This window comes from Charadrius vociferus, unplaced genomic scaffold, assembly GCF_000708025.1.
Source record: "Charadrius vociferus isolate BGI_N301 unplaced genomic scaffold, ASM70802v2 scaffold282, whole genome shotgun sequence".
NCBI lineage: Eukaryota > Metazoa > Chordata > Aves > Charadriiformes > Charadriidae > Charadrius > Charadrius vociferus.
In genome coordinates, this window is record NW_009647731.1 from 8,024,110 (window position 1) to 8,042,823 (window position 18,714).

Here is an 18,714-nt window from a genome sequence, read left to right on the forward strand (position 1 = left end):
TTACTCTGATGTTTACCTATCAGCTGGTGATTAAGTGATCAAGCAGATCTGGGCTGATAAGCGTACATGGCTGATAGCAATGATCAAAATGAGTTTTCAAGACTATTTATATGATTTAGAAACACAAATTAAGTTTGATCCTGGTTTCTTTTAAATATAATCACTGGATAGAGTAACTTCCCTACTAAATGCTAGAGGAAACTTCACTCTGTAAAAAAAATGTTGCAAATCCTTTCAGAATTTCATTTGCTTGCCCATAAACTGCAACTCCAGGTAAAAACAAAACAAAACAAAAAAAAAAAAAAAAACCAAAACCAAAACCTTCTGTTTATCAAGGTCAGGAAGACAGTCTTTAAGAGATGCTTAGAGGATATCCTGCATATGCAAAATCCCCGTGGCAAACAGAAAGAATCCCAAAGGTATTTTCTGAAAACCTTGCTATCTTTAAGGAAGTGTTGATTCTTTTGGGTCCAACTCATTAAATGCCTGAAGTACTCCTATGGCCACTATCACTTCTTTTTTAATGGGTCAAGGAAACCCTTAGGCGAATTCCGGATTCTATTTTTAATTAGGTTTTAACTGTGTTCTTATCTGCTTTAGATGTTTGCAGTATGGATCACTACTCTCTTTCTTCTTCATGCAACCAGAGGTAAGACCCATAGTTGATAAAATCAATAAAGAGTAAAAAATGTTGTGTGCAGTTTACACCAGAATAACTACATTTTAGAAGAACGATGTGCTTTGGGATGGACATACTTCTTCATTAGAAGTACTGAGTTATATCATGTCTTTCCCACATTTTACCTATTGCTTTTTAATTCTGTAAAGGTATTTGCAGCTGGCAAACTGAATGGGAATTAGAAAGGTATTTTTACATATGAATGGATGCTAAAATTCACCCAGAACTAGTTCCCGCACCCTCCTCAACCCACACCAGCATTTATGATAGCTACAACACTTGTCATGCCAGCCTGGGCTCTTACTCTTCACAGAGCTATGCAGAGAACAAGAGAATAGTCCCAGTCCAAAACACCTCCTTACTGATAGGAAAGAAAATTTCCATAGGGATGGACACACAGAAAGAACACAGAGAAACAATAACACAGTCCAAAGGTTCACTGGCACCAGGGGAAAGACCCCTGCAAAAGTGACTGGGTCACTTGGGGAGTCTCTAGCTGCAGCTCCACACTTAAATGTTTTAAATTTCTTTCTCTAAATGTATTTCCAGTATATATCACTCTACCCCTGCCTTTTGTACAGCATAACAAATAGATCAGGTCATGGTCTGATGTAGTATCAATCTGTCACCTGTCCCAGGTAACAGTAGTTTCTCATTGTTTTCAGTATCTTTTTAATAGCAATAAAAATTACTTGGGATTTCACAACTGTTGGGCTATAATAGTGGGTAAGGATGACATTTCATGGCAACACCCCTATGTCATATTTCCATCATTACTATATTAAAGCCACAATAGAAATTGGGAAACTCCGGTCCTTCAGGCACAGATCACACTTCCCAAGGCTGTGCTTGGCTCTAGGCTTCCACTCAAATTCCACCTTATTGCTTCCACTAAAATCTTGTGGTGAAAAAAAAAAAAAAAAAAGGTAGATGTTTAATATACGTTATGGAGCAACCAGAGGCATCTCTTTTAATGTTTTGGTTTCGTTTTACTCCTTCATGAATTGTTGCACAAGACAACCATTTAGATAATCCCTGGGGCATTAGCACTAATTTGACTGCTCTGCACTGGCAGCAAAAGCTGGTTTGTTCTCTGCATACAGAAAGGATTTTACTGTCTTTTTCCAATGGCTGTGTTAATGATATGTTTGACAAAAAAAGCCATGGGTTCACCCAACTGAGCTCTACGCTATGTTTGCGACAGGAATCGGTCTTGAAGTTCAAGTCCCTGCTCCAGGCACCAGGCACGGGAGCACAACTCAGCCCCTTAATGAAAAACGAACACAGGTGCCATCCTAATCCGAACCGGCCATTTTCTGCTTCCCCAGTATAGACACTATCCTGTCATCTTCTTATAAAGTGGTGGCGGCCTAACCTGCGGCATTCCCAGAACACTAACATTTGTCTTTGCGTACCCCAGGAAGGGAAGTTTGCTACAAAAGGCTTGGATGCTTTACAGATAGCCCGCCCTGGTCTGGCATCCCAGGGAGACAACTGGCAGGCCTGCCCAGATCTCCAGAAGAGGTGAACACCAATTTCCTTCTTTACACTAGAGATAACATCGTGAAATACCAAGTAAGAAACTGCCTTTTTTTTCTTTTTTTTTTTTAACACTGATGGTATACAACACATTCAATAAATTATAGAGTTTCTCTTCTCCCGTATTTTTGCTCTTCCTCTTCCCAAGGAAAGCCTCAATTCTATATTACACATGGAAAGCCCATCAAAATTTTCTTCCATCTTTTTTCTTTTTCCTCATTTCAGCTCTCTGATAAGCCAGGTATATTTACAATAATCACAGCCTTCTAACACAAGTAATCTGAGATATTTTGGATATATTTTACATACTTCTCCGCAGTAAGCTAATGACCAAAATTCAGGTGCAGGTTTAGCATTATAAAGCCAGGGGCAGGGAAGGCAGTACAAAAGGGAAGTTCAATTTTGGCTGCTGTGTGTCTCCAGATTAAAAACGTGTTTCAGGCCCATACGCACGACTCAGAGATGTGGTTCATACACACGATTCAGGTCCTCTGAACTGCATACAAGAGTCTCAGAGGCTCTGCTTATGCGGTAGCCAATGCTGAACCTTAAGAGTGAAGATCAGAAGAGAAAGTATCTGTGTTCACCAGAGTGAGGAAGGAAAATGGGATGAAAAATAAAAGGAAAAATTAAAGGAAATCTTAGAAAGAAAAACAGGCGATGAAAAAAATGAAGGAGAGTATGAAATCATATGTGGAAAAAGAAGGAAACAACCAGAAAGAGAATGAAATGTGGATGGAGAAAGAAAATAAACAAATATTAAACAGTTTTTGGAAGTCTCCATTTTCCCTGGAACTGAGGGAAAATGGAGACTAAAAAGCTAAAGAAAAAGACTCTATAAGATATACCATGGAGAGAGCTTGGAGGTTTCTCTTACAGAGAGCTGAACCAGATTATCCCTTAGGGAGACACATCAGGTAGAGAAGCATAGAGGCAGCAGAGTCTGGAGCTGTGTGGGAGAAAAAAAGTTAAAAGGTGAGGTTATCATCTGCAACATCTGCAAACCAGTGTCAGCGAGAGGAAGCTCTAGGCTGTGACAGAGTGACAAATGGAAGAGGCTAAAAGGAACCTGCAGAACAGCATAGGATGGATCAAATGAGAACAGACTGAAAGAAGCCAGCAGTGTGTCAGCCCTTTCCTCTGAAGACCAGCAAGTACTGGGAAAAGCACACAGCAGGGTGCTCGAGGTGTTGGAGGTGTCTGGGCTTGTCCATAGCACAAAGCAGTTTTGTGGAGCTATAGAATAGTCTGGTGAAAGAAGAGAAATGACCATCAAAGAGTGTGAATTTTACTTGGGCAAAGAGCAAGAAAAAAACAAATAATATGGGGACGGGGCGCAATTTGTTGCTATTGTTGGCTTACATTACATGAAAAAGTCTTCATAGTTGGTTTTTTTTATATAAATGGCAGTCACAAACAGTGGAGGTGTTGAATAATTTCTCCTGAGTCACCTCAGAACAAGTCCAACATCTCTAGCTGAGAAGGCATGTGAGGTTTTGACTTTAATCGGTCTTTCACTAAAGGTGAGATGTGTGCTAATTAGTACATGATATCGCCTTTTAAGCTTACAAAACCATAAAAAAAAATAAGTAAGAGCCAAGGTTTAAAACAACCCAGTATTCAGAATTTCTTTAAAAGAAAATAATGTCTTCCTTCTCAATAAGTCCCAAAATACCTACAGCCCCTGATGTTCTGAGACTGGTGGGCTTTCTCATGCCCTCTGGAATACCTTTAAGATAAAATATAAATAAGGTCAGTGATGAAAGTTTTTTCTTCAAAGAAAACAGAAAGAAAAATAGGTATAGATTCAAAGTCAACCACTTAATACCTTGCAGAAGATGCTATCTTTCTGTTTCTATGGCCAAGTTTGATAAAATCTTGTGCGTGGCATGTTGTACCAGTGTATCTCAAAGCATTGTGCAAAGGATGTCAGTATCATTAATTCAATTAACGAGAGGAAGTGAATCATTTGTTGAAGTGATTAATTGATATCCCCCAGAAAGGCAGTTTAAGAGTGAGGAATACACATCTCTTCAGAGACCAGAACGATGCCTTAAACATGGAGCACTCTGCCTTGTATCAGAACGTACACTGGGATGGAGCAGTCACATCCTTGTTGCTTTGTTTGTTGGTTGGTTTTCGGTTTTTGGTTTTTTACACAGAAAATTTCTGCTACAAATCCATCGACTATCAAAGCTTCAAATTTTCGAACACACAGGAAAACTCGCTTTCTTATACATGGCCATCTCGTTGGCGCGGACCTCCTCTGGATAACAAATATATGCAGGGTATAGTATGACTATTGACTTTTTACTTGTGTTTGAAAGTGCAAATATCCGCTTCCCCCCATTAACAGGCTTAAAATTCCCACATAAAATTTACACCTCTCTTCTCTTGTTGATTCAGGGAATGAATGAAGGGAAAAACCCTCAGAATGAAGCTCAGTTCCACATAACCGCCCTCTTGTTCCGAGCTACGAGTATAGCACACTTCAGCTTTCTGCTAAATGTCCTTTTGCTGCATTCACCTCCACAGGAAAAGCTATAATTAATTGATTTTTCAATTCCTTGTCAATAATAAAGGGGGAAAAAAAGTAACCTTTCTCACCTCAGCAAAAGGTCAAAAAAATCATTTCCGTTTTGAGTGAGGCATTTGATCTAATAAAACCAAAATGTTTTGTTCAGCAGATTGGTTTCATTTTATTTAGGCACATTTCAAAAATGAAATTTTATCAGAATGAAAAATCATAATTTTCCATTGCCAGAAGTATATAAACAGAATATTTTGGTTAAAACATATGAACTTTGGGGCTGAACAATTCAAGCACATGAACACAGATTTGTGAATCCTTTCAGATGATCCAAGTGTGTAAATTTTGAAGAATAAAGCTTGGACAATACAAAAGAAGTCATACTATCCTCTTTTTCTAACTGGGGTTCTGTCATTAAAGAGAAGTTGATACCCTAAAGTTAACCAAGGCATCTGGAATGGAAAACAGAACTTAAGCAGGCTTCTGTGTGTCTATATGGTGTTCAAATCAGTGCCTCCACTCTGCCTCCTTGTGTTGATTCTTCAGTATTAGTAGGAATTAATATACTAAAGATGTGTCTTTACCAGTTACATAAAGAGACAAAGTGAGTCCCCCAAATATTGTTTGTATATTCCCTGCTACTATTTAATTGATGCCCGTTTCCTTCTGTTCTCCTGTTTTCACCTTTTCCACCAGTTCATGTTTCACACTGAAGACGTGAACTGCATTTTGACTGACTGGAGGGGTGGCTCTAGTGGTTTGTACACCGACGCCGTTAACAACGTCCGCATTGTGGGGGCCGAGCTGGTGTATCTGGTGAACCTTCTTGAGGTAAAAGTATCCATGGAACGTGAATGATGGCCCATTATCTGTACGGCAAAGGCTGTGTTCGGGGTAGCACATTTAGGTTTTATGCAATGGAGTCAGGAAGTACAGAGGGACTCAATAACACAGCTGAAAATGTCGAAAAAGTCTCTAATTCTGCACAAATGGAAATACCTGCTTTGGTGTCAGACCACAGATAAGCATGTCCCTAAAGTCTTGCAGGCCATAGTTTCTGAAAGTTTTGATCATGATGGGACTTTTACTAGATAAACCTCAGATTAGAGACTGTCTAGAAAAGCCAGCGGGGTGAAGAGTAGTACTAGAGGGCCAATATGGTTAAAACGTCCCTCTGTGGGTCACGCATGCTGCCTCCTGTGAGATCTGGATGGCAGCACAGAGAAGCGACTCTCCTGCAGCCACCCCTGTCAGGCTTCCCGTGCAGAAGCTCAGCTGAGCCCTGTGCACCCGCGGCGCTCCTGGCATGGTCCTCCCCATCCTGCAGGACCTGCGCGGTGGAGCATCTCCCCAGCAGGACAGCCGCTGGATTCACACAGCAGGTATGCTGCAGGCAAAGGCACTGAAAAGTTTTCAACCACAGATCGCTATCCCCACCAGACAGACAGGTTCAGGAGTGAGGCAGCAGGGTCACTCGCCTTTTGGATAAGCAATCGGTGCAAACGTAGGGTAACTATGTGTGGAAGTTCCCTTTTCCTTCTTTTCTATCATAAGGGCCAACTCCTGATGGAGTTTACTCCTTTCCAGAGGCATGATATAAGAGGGGATGGGATGAGTTGGGAACTGCTTCTCTTTTGGTACAGATCCCACCACCCACAACAGTAACTTCCCACGCAAGACGCTCCCCTTCATCACCTGCTGGTCTGGCCACGTCCTGACACAGCACGGGGACACGGTGCAGTGCCACAGGCTTGTATCCCCCACTTAACAAGCTTTTTTTTTTCCTTTCTGTACATCTCCACAGAAAGATTATGGCTACTCTCCTGCCAACATTCATTTCATCGGCCATAGTCTTGGAGCCCATGCCGCAGGGGAGGCAGGGAGAAGGAAACCTGGCATTGGAAGAATAACAGGTACTGAGGCTATTTCAGCTGATGACGCTTTATATTTTCATGCAAATTTAGAGAACTGAAGAATCACTGCTCCCTTATAAGTATACAGTACAGACCGCAATGTACTGGTTTGTCATAATTAACAGCAGACAGCGAGCATGACGGCACACACGGGAAGCCATGTCCTATCACTTGCCATGCATTTCACATGTCAACGTCCACAACCCTGAGAATGGCTCCACTGCAACAGATCAGAAAGGCTTAACTGTCCCGACTGTGGCTAAATAGAGGTCACTTTTCACAGGTCACAACAAGTCCCAGGGAGCACTCGGTTATGATTTTTAATGATATAAAAGAACAGGAACAAAACACTGTATTACATGTGGAATACAGTATTACATGTGGAATAACGGACTTATAAAACATTAGGAGCTCATTGTCATAAATCCCTCTCTAAACATGACTTTTCAGCAATTCAAAAGGTTGAAAATCTGAAATGAAAAACTAAAAGCCCTAGATCTAGTATGTCAGGATGAGACAGTAAATAGCCCTGAAAAGGAAGCAAGCTATTAGTCTCAGAGCTACACAGAAACGCGGCATCGTGGCACACTCACACATCACTATTTTTAAGGGCTCGCTATTTCCTGCTTTCTCCTCCAGTCCATGCTCTTCTCTGCACAGGCATTGCTTTGGCTAAGCTGCACACACAGTAAGCAGTCACATACGCAAGTCGGGGAAACTGGGACCAGAGCTGTGTTGCTTTAGCCCTGAAGAGAGCTCACTGACACAGAAGCGAAGGGGTAACATGGACAACCACGCTCTTTTGAAAGTAAAAGTAGATTTTTGACCAAACAAAAATCCTCAGACAAGTCTACACGCTCAGAATAACATATCAAGATTTCATGTCTTTCACTAAAGTGCAAAAAGCCACCAAACCTCTTCTTATAATATTGTCCCCCAAAAGTGAGCCGAGCACCCTTCAGCCTTTTCCTGCGCTGCAATGCCTCTAGGCACCTTTCTATTAAAACCCTGCTTGTTTTGCTGACTCTTGTGCACCGCAAAATGGATTTTTATACATGGAGTAAAGGTCAAAATGTAATGATAACTGTATGTGATGATATACATATAGTATTATTTACTCAATCAGACGTATCTCCATTTATTTAGGTTTAGATCCAGCCGGTCCCCTTTTTCAGTACACTCCCGCAATGGTTCGGCTGGATCCTTCAGATGCAAAATTTGTCGATATAATTCATACTCATGCCGGTCATCTGTTCTTTGACTTTGGTAAGCTTTTGGCTCAAAGGCCGACACCGACACAGAGGCTGGCCACAGCGTACCTGAGGGTGATCAGCCTTGATTCATTGTGTATTTCAGCTCCAGGGATTCTTCAGACTTGTGGCCACCTGGATTTTTACCCAAATGGTGGGAAGAAGATGCCAGGATGCAGGCAACTTCGTGTACCCCCTGCAACTCGGAATATCAATGACCTTATGAGAGGTAAATATATTTTTAAGAAGTAATATTTCATTATAAGCTACAGTTAGAAATAAAAGCTAGGCTAAGGTAAAGCCTTTTGAATGTATACATTATTTATATAGCTCAAATTTGGAGTAGGGAGAGAACGCTCAAAAATGGAAGATTTAAAGCTGCCTGTGAAATACCTTCCAATTTTCTTATATACTAACCAAGGCAAATTCCAGGTGGAAACTTCAGTTAAAGCATGCAGACTTGTTCATCACAACCCGTTACAAGAGCCTGCCACTGTGCTGACCAGCTAACCTCAGTGGGAATTCCACACGTGAAGGACCAGTAAAATTTCACTCAAGGATAATCCAAAAATGAGCATTTTAAAATCTGATCTTCCCTTTTCCCTAGGAAGACATCAGTCCCAATATTACTGGGGTTAGATATACTGTCTTCAAAGGGAACAGCACAAGGTTAAAAATATAGAAGATGAACAATCGATGCAGCAGTCATTTTATCATGTTCCTCAAAGAAAGCTGGGCAGCTAATCAGAATTACCCTGGGATCCAGCACAATAGGTCCCCAAAATCCTGTCTTCTGATCCTAACCTACGGAAATAAGAATATCTGTTATTCACAGCTAAACATTTTGAAATCCCTACTGCTAGTTAAGTAATTGGCTTTCAAAAATGCTCTGTCTTAGAACTAGTTGGAGAACTTAGGAACAAAGAGGGCTGAAAGCTGGCTGTGCACAAGGTCGCTGGGAATCAAAACATTTTCCAGTCGGACTGCATAAGAATGTCTGCGTTTTCAGCAAAAAAAAATTAAATATTTTCCACAGACATTTCCCGAGGCTGTTTACAATGTTTCGTAGTGAAGGAGAAGCCCAGCTCAACTGAACATGAAGAGATGGAGTTGGTTGTTATTGCAGCTCCTAAAAATAGAGACAACCTCAGCTCCTGCCTCTTGGTTAAACCTCGGTGCATTTCTCTTGTTTGATAATATTTACATTTATCTAGTGCTTTTATGTATGAAGGGCTTTAGAAATGCTATTTAGTAACTTCTTTCTACACCTTTTGGTGCAGTACGGAGAGGAGTATTACGTTCCCATTGTATAGATGTTAAGTGAATTTGGCACTAGCACAAAGTAATCCAACCGTAAGAGCTGAGGTTTTAAAGTTAAAAGCACAGACCCTTCTGAATTGGATTTAAAGAAGAAACTAGAAAGAAAACATACTCAGAAAGCCTTGAGGATGCAGATTATTTTCAGAAAAACAAACAAAAACGCTTTTCAGAGGGGTTTTGGTGTGATTTTTCTTTCCTTATGTAAAGGATAGTGTGTGTCAACTGGTCAATACCAACTGGTCTGTCTTCAAGATGCATAAATATTAACAGTAGGTGAAATTCTGATTTCACTATAAAATGCGCCAGGTTGCAAGTACTTGGTGCCTCCAAGACTTCACCGTGTGATTAGGTGAGCCCCCCCTCACGCTGAAGAAGAGTAGAGCCTATTTTTGTTCAACCTAACTTTGGTATATTGTGCTTTGAAGAAGGAGAAGCTTCAGAGCCAAAGACGACAATACTTGTTTCAAGAGACCTGTAAATATAACCCAAAGTGCGCTTTCTTCTTTCCTGCATGGACTGCTTATAAATTTCGTTCTGATGAGAAAATGTACTTGTTTCAAATAATTCTGACAAAATCAAAGACACACTGCCAAACATCCCGCTTTTCAGAGCATTTCACAGAATCACTGCAGTCACATGACCGCAGATTATCTAGAACTTAAAAACATTGTAAACCTCTGAAGTTAAAATAATTACTAGAATTATCTTTAATTCTAGAAAATGGTGGAAACTGTGGTTTTACAAAATACCATGTTGTGATAATGGTAAGCAAATAAAATCTACTTCATAGTAACTACTATATGTTTTACAAACTCTGTAGCTATGAATTATTCCAGTCTTTGAAATATCAAAGGGAAATTCTCCTAAATCCTCTCTGTTCTCATGCTAAAGTAAAGGCAGTTAAGTATCCATAGTCGGCCAGGAGGCTGCGCGAGGTCGGCCTCGGTGTATCTCCACCTCTGTGAACTTTGGCATGAGCACAGCTACACACAGATCAGAACCCGGCTCTTCCCCATCGAAAAAAATATATGTAGCCATAAGTATACTTTTTACTATAAAACCAAATAATTCACACTTTAAACATCTTTTAATAATTACTTTTTTTTTAATCTGAGACTTCACTGTATGTGCAAATGCTTTTGAGGAAAAAAGGCCCAGAAGTGTTGTTTTGGCATGGAATTTACGTTCATGTATAGCTTTAATCTTTTTTACCTGGGCTTTTTGCCAGCATATAGATCTTTTGGATGTGGACATAAAAGAAGTCTCCGGTATTACGCTGAGAGTATTATCACTCCCAATGGATTTGTGGGGTATCAGTGTGAAACATACCGAGCTTTTGTATTGGTAAGTACCAGGTACATACCTATCTGCGGGGTTATAGCCCTGCCCTTCTTAATGATTTCTGGGACAACTTCAAGACTCCAGACTATGGGATACAGGGCGGGCTATGAAGACCCACTGACTATCTTCAGCCAGACCATACCCAAAACCCAGGTAAAATGTAAAAGCAGCAAACTCAAAAAAAAAGATCTGGAAGAAAATGAGGCAGTAAATATAAACACCAAAAAAAAGTTGCAAAGGGAGAGATGAAGACAAGTCTGAATTTATTTCCATCTACTCCCAAAAGGAACAATTAAAATACTGCGGAAAAGTTGTTAATGTTTGTAGCAATGTTGCCACAGAACTTGTCATTCAGGACTTGAAACCCTCAACCATGTGCAATTTAGTGATGCAAAGGAAATGTGGTTTTTTTCAGTCTCATAATAAAGCGACAATAATCATTTAGCCTTTTATTCGTCTAATGCCCAAATAGCCAAAGATCCTCAAATACCAGTTCCTACAGAACCTCCCAAATATCAAAATTGACCTATCGAATTATAACAATGGGTTTTTTTCCAACTGCAGTTAAATCACTTTCACTGAAAATATATCTTTTTCTTCTTTTTTTTTTTTAATGGACATCAAGGTCTTGATCTGAATGTTTGAGCTACACAATTAGATTAATTTCTTTAAGGTTCTGCATGGGAATAAAGGCTGAAAAGCAGACAGAACACATCCCAGAGACCTTAAGCTTCAATATTCCTCAGCTTAAATACCTTTCCCATATGAGTGAGATATGCAGCCAGGCCTGCTTGCAAATATTGTTACCCACCCTATAATAATCATCAGATGACTGGACCTTATGAAAGATGAATATATTACCTGTATTTTACAGATCAGGTAGTAAGGAATAATAATGCATTGGAGTGTTTACTTATAGTCTCTGCAAGAGCATAAGGAATTAGGCCAGATTTTCAATCTGTTTCTCTCTGATTTTCAACCAGAAGAAGTCAGCTGACTGATGAGCTCAGCTCCTTTTTTCACCACGCTGATAAATACTGAAGATTTGGTCTGAACTCAGAAGCAAGTAACTTTCAAAAAAGCTGGGAAAAAGCTGAAATACCCTAATTTCTTAAACTTTAAGAAGTGGGATCAAAACAGATAACGTCTTGTAACACACATTGTTATTTTCCCCCAGGGAGACTGCTTCCCATGTCCGAAGGAAGGATGCCCACTGATGGGTCACTATGCTGAGAAGTTTTTACATAAAACCAACAAAGAACAGCAAAAGGTTTATTTAAACACAGGGCCCTCCCCTCCATATGCTCGTAAGTGCGCATCTTGGGTGGTGAATTCTAAAGCGGCAATGAATTATGTGTCAACAAATATCTCACACTTCTGCAGAGAGCTGCTGGAGCGTACTGCCGGCGCTCAGCACAAAATCTGGAGTTTCAGGTGTGTTGGGAACATGCAGTAACCAGCATGAACTGGGAAAGGCTGAGATAATTATAGAAACAGATCAACTGATGCTGACCTCTGAGTTAGAAACCCTGCTAAAAATGTGTTAATTAGAGGATGGCTTCAAAAATTCTTTAAAGTTGAAAGTGGGAGGAATACGATGCTGAAAGTGCAAAATTTCAAATCGAAATATTGCGTTGTTTTTTATTGACAAAAGGTTATAAAACTGGATCATTTTGGGATATTTTTGCAAAGCTCATCTAGTAAAAATGGCAGGGAGTAATAAGAAGTATAGTTTTAATTGTGATTAATGTAGAAGGAGCCACAGAACTGGGAAATAAGAAAATTCATAAATAAATTGTAATCCATCACAGGTGGTGAACTGTAAGGGCAATAAATGAGAGAGGTCCTTATTCACTAGGAACTAAAATAGAAAAGCAAAATTCAGAATAAAAAAAATCTTATATCACATCTCTTTAAAAGCAAAAAGGAAAAAAAATTAGTATAAAGAAACTAACCATTTCCCAAACCTGAATAAATACATTAATTTCAACATTTACAAACTGTTGAGTTTATAGAAATTATAGTCTGAAACCAAATATTACCTTAGGAAGTGGGTGATGAGATTCTTCTTTTAATAGCCCGAATTAAATCCAGTACAAGAACTTCCCAAACCTGGTTGCTTGAAATCAATATGTGCTATTGGATCTGAGGCCCTGTTTCTGCCTTAGAGAGACACGCGGGCTGACAGGATCTCCTGACAGCTGTTGCGCTGCGCACAGGTATAAGAAAAACTAAGGAAAACCCTAAAAATTCTGTATATCAGGATATCCTGGGAAGCTGATGGTTTTGTTTAGTGTATCTTTAACACCACAGTAGTTCAGTGGAACTCACTTCATAGTTGAGAGCTAACATGCTACCCACGAGACCCCCCAAATTGCTGACAAGTGTAAGAAATTACAAAATTAAAAGTGAGGCCAAGTGGAAGAGCAAGGTACAGTATTGGCCATGGCGGATTAAATACTCAGCGTAGTCAGTAGGTCAGCAAAGATTGGATTTGCGATTTAACCACTGTCAAGGAAATTAATACTACCAGAATCACACAGAACTAACGTTTGCCTTAATGAAAAGTGACACTTTGTTTGCTTCTGAGCACAATCCTCTCCTCTCCCTGAAAGACATGGAAACATATGAGAAGTTTTACCGTTAGGAAAGAAATCTCCTTGCAACCATAATCTATTTCATTTTCCTTTCAAAGGCTGGCGAAAAGAGGTACGTGTCAGAGTATCTGCAACAGAAACCATGAAGGGAAATATAGATATAGCCTTGACTGGAACTAATGGGATCAGGAAGAAGTATACAGTTGACAAGTAAGTTTAACATGACTGCTGAAAAAATGGCTCTATTATTGTTATCATATTGAATTTATACACAGCTATTTTTACATGTCTTCTTCTATGACTCTATGTGATCTGTGATTTACGCTGGTAATAAAAGGAGCTGGTAAGTGTTTGAAGTTCCCCATGCTACAGATCATGGTCAAAATCTGCTTGCTGGTTCCTCTTGCTCTGTATTTTCTTGTCTTTTCTGAGGATGATGGTTAGTGTAGCAAAGCGGGCAAGAGCAAAGTGGCTACTGCTGGACTCAAACACCATTTGGTGATCCTCTCCGAGAAGACAAATTGCTGCATGATGTACAGTCATTTAATTGTTCCCTCCTCTAGGGAATATGTAAGAAAGCTGCAGCTTGATTATTAACTGTGCTGAGACTGGGTTTCCTGTCCACACAGCCTGGCTTTTTCCAGTAGATGTGAATTTAAATCTCATAAACTGATCCTTAGCAAGAACACAGTTTAAATATTATAAAATCAATGTCCTCTGTGTTTGAACATAGCTCTGTTACTGGTCTGTACCAGGAGTACCTTTGGTTACAGATACACTACTGCAGTGATACACCTACAAGTAATTTCTGTGTTAATGTCACACTGTAATGTGCATTCCGTTATAATGAACACTGATACCACAAAAGGCACGAATGTAAACTATAATTTTCAATTTTCTTCATGGTTGAAAGCAAGCAGAAACACGGAGAGAACTTTTTGACTTGGACTTACTTGAAGATAGATTTCATTTTCCAAAAATAACAACTACAGTAAACCCCATGGCAATACTGACAAAGGCTGAGCTAACTAATCTAGTGCTTTCATCCTAAGTCACTTGCATAATTCTGTGGATCCCCCTGAGCAGCTCTCTCCTCCTTAGGTACCAACAAGCCTCTGTACTGGGTCGACAGGCTGACAGCCTGTAGCAGGATCCACAACCACCTCCCTATAAAAGCAGGAATGGTGTTTCCTCTGCCTTCTCAAGTAAGGTTAATACAGAGACTTTGTGGCCTTCACCAATCTGCACCACAGACTTCAGCCAAAGGGAGGGAAAAAGTGGCATTTAGTCCTCAGAATTTCCTCCAGGTATTCAGGGTAAATCACGCTGGGAGAGAGAAGGTAGCCTCAGCACCGCCACAACAGCTTCAGGGAGGGCAGAAAATTGCAATACAGATTTGGAGGAAGAAATCAGCCCATACACCAATGAGACATTCCTTCATAATCCTTAGAAAAAAGCTTAAACCAAAAGTGCATTTTACTTTTTTTTTTTATTTTAATTGCCCCTTAAGTTTAACCCTGTTAAAATGTTTGTCCAAAAAAGTATCTGATATGTTTTACGTACGAAAAACCTAAGGTCTAAGGACTTCATAAAATACTTTACTATATGGCTTGAATGACTAGTCCGCAGAGAGGACGGAACTTGGTGTTTCTGGACCTGAGACATGATCTGCTACCGCCTGAGCTGAAAGCCTCGGATCTGTGTGAGGATCTGCATCAAGACTCCTGTGCGCTCCCCAAGAAACATGTTCTCCAAGAAAATGTTCTAAGCTGAAATTTTGCCTAACATCCCTGATTGGTAATTCTTGAAAAAAAAATATAATAAAATTATAATGATAAGATTCAAAGCTTCAACTCTTATAGCAGCCTACAACTCATCTCCCTTTCTGCCTAAACTGCAGCTTCCCCCCCTCCCCCCCCCTCATTTGTAAAGAACACAGAGCATCACTTCTGTGCTTTTCTTTTGGCAGGGGCACCTTCAAACCAGACAACACATACTTGAACTATATTGATACAGAAATTTCGGGGAACATTTCAAAAGCTGAGTTTCGCTGGAAAGAGCATCTAGGTCATGTACATGGAGGCTGCATGGGAGCTGAAGAAGTCATAATAATTTCTGGGGAAAACGGAAATGTGTGAGTACATAATCTAATGCTGTTTCATTCTGTGGGTCCAGGGGAAAAAAAAAAAAAAAACAACAAATAAAAAAAAAACACAGGAAAAGGGAAAAAATACCCCAAACACTTTTGCATGTTACCGTGCCCCTTAAAGCAAGAGGGTTTAATTACTGAAAATAAGAGCCTTATCCAAATGTCATGGCAGTACCTGGGTGTTTGGCTGACTGCGGTTACTCCTACCAGCTCAGCACTGCAGCCAGATGTCCCCAAAGAAGAGAGAGATCAAATCTGAAATTCTGGGGGAGAGGTGCAGCCCTGCACTTGTAAGAGAGGTATGAGTTTTTCTCCTAAATTGCGGCACACGAGGAACAGGTCTGCACAGTGCAACAGTACAGTTGCCTCGGCAGGGGACTTTAGGTTGACCCCAACCTGACCCCACGGACCAGGTACCCACTGGTGTCTGCAGTATGTTCGGTACACTTCTGGAGCACACCTCTCAGTTTATTTTTCACCAAAATGAATCCAGCTGATGTGTCCCGACACCACTCTGCCATGTAAACCGAAGTGTGGTAACTGGGGAGTGAGAGATTGCCTTCAAAAGCACACTGCTGGTCCAAGTTAAAATGCTAATACTGTCTGAGCATAAAGGCAAACACATCTTAAAATTTAATAATTAGTCACTAAATAGTAAGTCTTTAAAAAAACCATTTGATAGCATGCACTTTATGTTCTTTGTCTACTAGAACACATCCTTTGACCTAACATGAAATAAAAATCAGATTTATATTGATTATCTGGGGCTGCTGCTAAGAAAATGCCCTATTGTGCTGAAATATATTTCCTTAAACTCTCCTTCCCTCGCCAGGTCTGTGTTCTGCGGCTGTGGGACCGTGCGGCCGGGCGCGTGGCAAGCCCTGACACTTTGCTGAGGCTCAACGAGAAATGCTGTGGTTGCCCGCTGCGGTAACCCTCGCGATCTGGGAGAGCACTCTTCTTCAGTCAGCTGCAAATTATTATGAAAAACTTGCCCAGCCCACTACAGAAGCTCTATTTCCAAATTAATGTTGTCAGCTTTTATCCATACGGGGGTGTTACACTTCTGTGGGTTCCAGTTCCAGTGACAGCTAACATGTATTTTACTAGTAACGCACACATGCAGTGTGACTATATTTCAGAGTTAAGCGGGAAAATAATAAAATAGGGAAGAAATGTCCTAGTCAATTCCCCCTTGAAATGCACTTAATTATCTTAGGAGGAACATCCAAAAAGCAGCAACAAAAAAAAAAAAAAAAAAAAGAAAGAAAAAAGAAGGAAGGAAGATAAAAAATGAAAAAAAGAAGGAAGAAAGAAAAAAAGGGAGGGGGGACAGGTCAAATAGAGCATAGACAGCCAAATTCTTTATTAACACCTACTTGCTTGTTCAGGAAAAGGACACTTTCATGGTTTCAGAAGCATCTGATTGCTTCTATATGAGGAGTCTGAGGAATAATTTTAAATATAAAAACAATCAGAGTTTGAATGGTGTTGCCTGACATGTCCTTCCTTCCCGAAGGACACATGTAAACAACATTTTAGCCGCACATCCAAAAGACTGCTTAGGAGCCGGGACTGCATACCAAGTTGTACAGTAGACCTTGAGAAACTCTGCCGTCAAAGTTCAACTTATGTAAAGCAGGACAGGTTAATGTACAGCAAAATATTTGATTGTTGCCTCTTTCCTGGGGAAGAACTCGTTGATGTGCTCTATTCAGCTCTGCTGAACACCAGGTGAGCTGGGACCCTTTCTCTATACCTGAAACAGGCATCTGCTTTATCAAAACTATGTTGCACCGTTGAGAATCTCCAATTTTCTGGCAGCCTTCAAAGTAACTATTTTCTCTTTACCAGTGAAGCTGAATTTCCCACCTCTACCTTGTCTTTCTGAAGCTGCTGAAGTCAGGCCTGAGCTGTGTGATTTGCACTACCATATAGCATTGCCCCCAGATTTGACAGCATTTTCATTATACTGGTTAACAAAACCAGACTACTGAGAGTTATCAGCATCGGCCAAAATAAGCTAAGATTGTTTCTGTGTCAACACAAGCTACCCACAAAAATCCTTTCAGTTTTTAATTGCCCACTGTGGTCTAAGACACGCAGCTAATTTTTAAACCTAATGTGAGGTTTATACCTTAGGCACAGAAATCCTGTGTGTGAATCAGAACTCTGTCCTCACAACTAGCTGTTCCAGAATACCTCCAGTGAGGTTTACCAGAAGGTGTTAATGAGATGCATTACACAAGGCTGAATGTTGGTGATGAACAGGGGTGTTTCAAATTACGCAGCAATAATTTCGAGATGTCAGAATCCCGTCACCTCCTATGAAGCCTGCCAGAGGAGCGAACCGAGGAGGTTTGCAGCCAAGGTGACAAATCAGCTGTCTACCTTCTCGGACTCACTGCTCCAGTACCCTTAACATCTCCACCCATGCGGAGCAGGATCCAGAAACCATCTTGAGCAGGGAACCTGTCCTCCTCTACCCCTGAGGGAAACTCCTTAGGCAAGACCTCCTTCTTGTGTAAGCAGGGACTCCCCTGGAGAAGGACGAAACAACCCCCCAGGTACTTCTACGCAGTTGGGAAATATCTATAACTAGTAATTACACCATCTTTAACATCCTTCATAAACCTGGCATAGCGCTCTGCCCCAGAGTTGCACAAATAAAGTAGGCTCGGGGCAGGGGGGGAAGGAAGACTTATTTTCCATTTCTTATAGTCAGGAACTGAAGCAAAACAAATCTAAATATTTTCCTTGGGGTCAGGAAAAATCGTACAGCAGGGCCAGGGACTGGGTTGGGTCATCGGATCTAATGACATGAGAGCGCAGTGTGAGCAGTGCGATGTAGGCCATCGCTGCTCGCAAGAAGGAAGCAATGTCCTGTTCAACTCAAGACTTCTATAAAGCCCCTCCCCTCCTACCTCCACACCTACCCGTGCCACTCCTGAAATTCTAAAATGTCATTTGATGTTTTTATGAATAATAAATCGTATTCTTACTTTCAAATATATGCTTTCATTTTGTTTAATTTTAAGCTATTGATTTCAACAGCGTGCTGACAAAACATGACAGCTCATATGGGCTGATGAATTCTGCTATAAGTGTGGTCCAGCTGGTTAGATCACTTAAAAATATACATTTTCTCACCCAGTCAGTCCAACTAAAAATAAAATATTGCATTAATTTCTTCCACTTCTGTTGTCCTGTTCTGCATTTTTGTGATACACTGTTTCTTGAGGTAATTTTCATACTTTGGTATCATAAACATCAACACTGTGCTTCTTTGCTAGTACACCTATAGACAGGGCAAGAGAGATTTATTTTTATAAGCTAAAGGTGAAAAAAAAAAAACATTTACAGCAGCTGTGTGTTGCTGGTAGCAAATAGTCTTCC

At 40.4% G+C, this 18,714-nt stretch overlaps 1 protein-coding gene across 1 annotated transcript in view; it reads left to right on the forward strand.

Moving 5' to 3' along the window:
• The window catches only part of LOC104283470 (pancreatic lipase-related protein 2-like), a 15,906-nt gene extending 599 nt beyond the window's left edge, over window positions 1-15,307 (forward strand). Inside the window, exons 2-12 of the mRNA XM_009881642.1 lie at window positions 601-649; window positions 2,100-2,254; window positions 4,381-4,506; window positions 5,445-5,579; window positions 6,553-6,661; window positions 7,808-7,927; window positions 8,018-8,140; window positions 10,460-10,575; window positions 11,750-11,879; window positions 13,268-13,379; window positions 15,139-15,307. Coding sequence (XP_009879944.1) covers window positions 601-649; window positions 2,100-2,254; window positions 4,381-4,506; window positions 5,445-5,579; window positions 6,553-6,661; window positions 7,808-7,927; window positions 8,018-8,140; window positions 10,460-10,575; window positions 11,750-11,879; window positions 13,268-13,379; window positions 15,139-15,307 — 1,344 coding nt within the window. The remainder of the gene's footprint in view (window positions 1-600; window positions 650-2,099; window positions 2,255-4,380; window positions 4,507-5,444; window positions 5,580-6,552; window positions 6,662-7,807; window positions 7,928-8,017; window positions 8,141-10,459; window positions 10,576-11,749; window positions 11,880-13,267; window positions 13,380-15,138) is intronic.
• The last annotated feature ends 3,407 nt before the right edge of the window (window positions 15,308-18,714 follow it).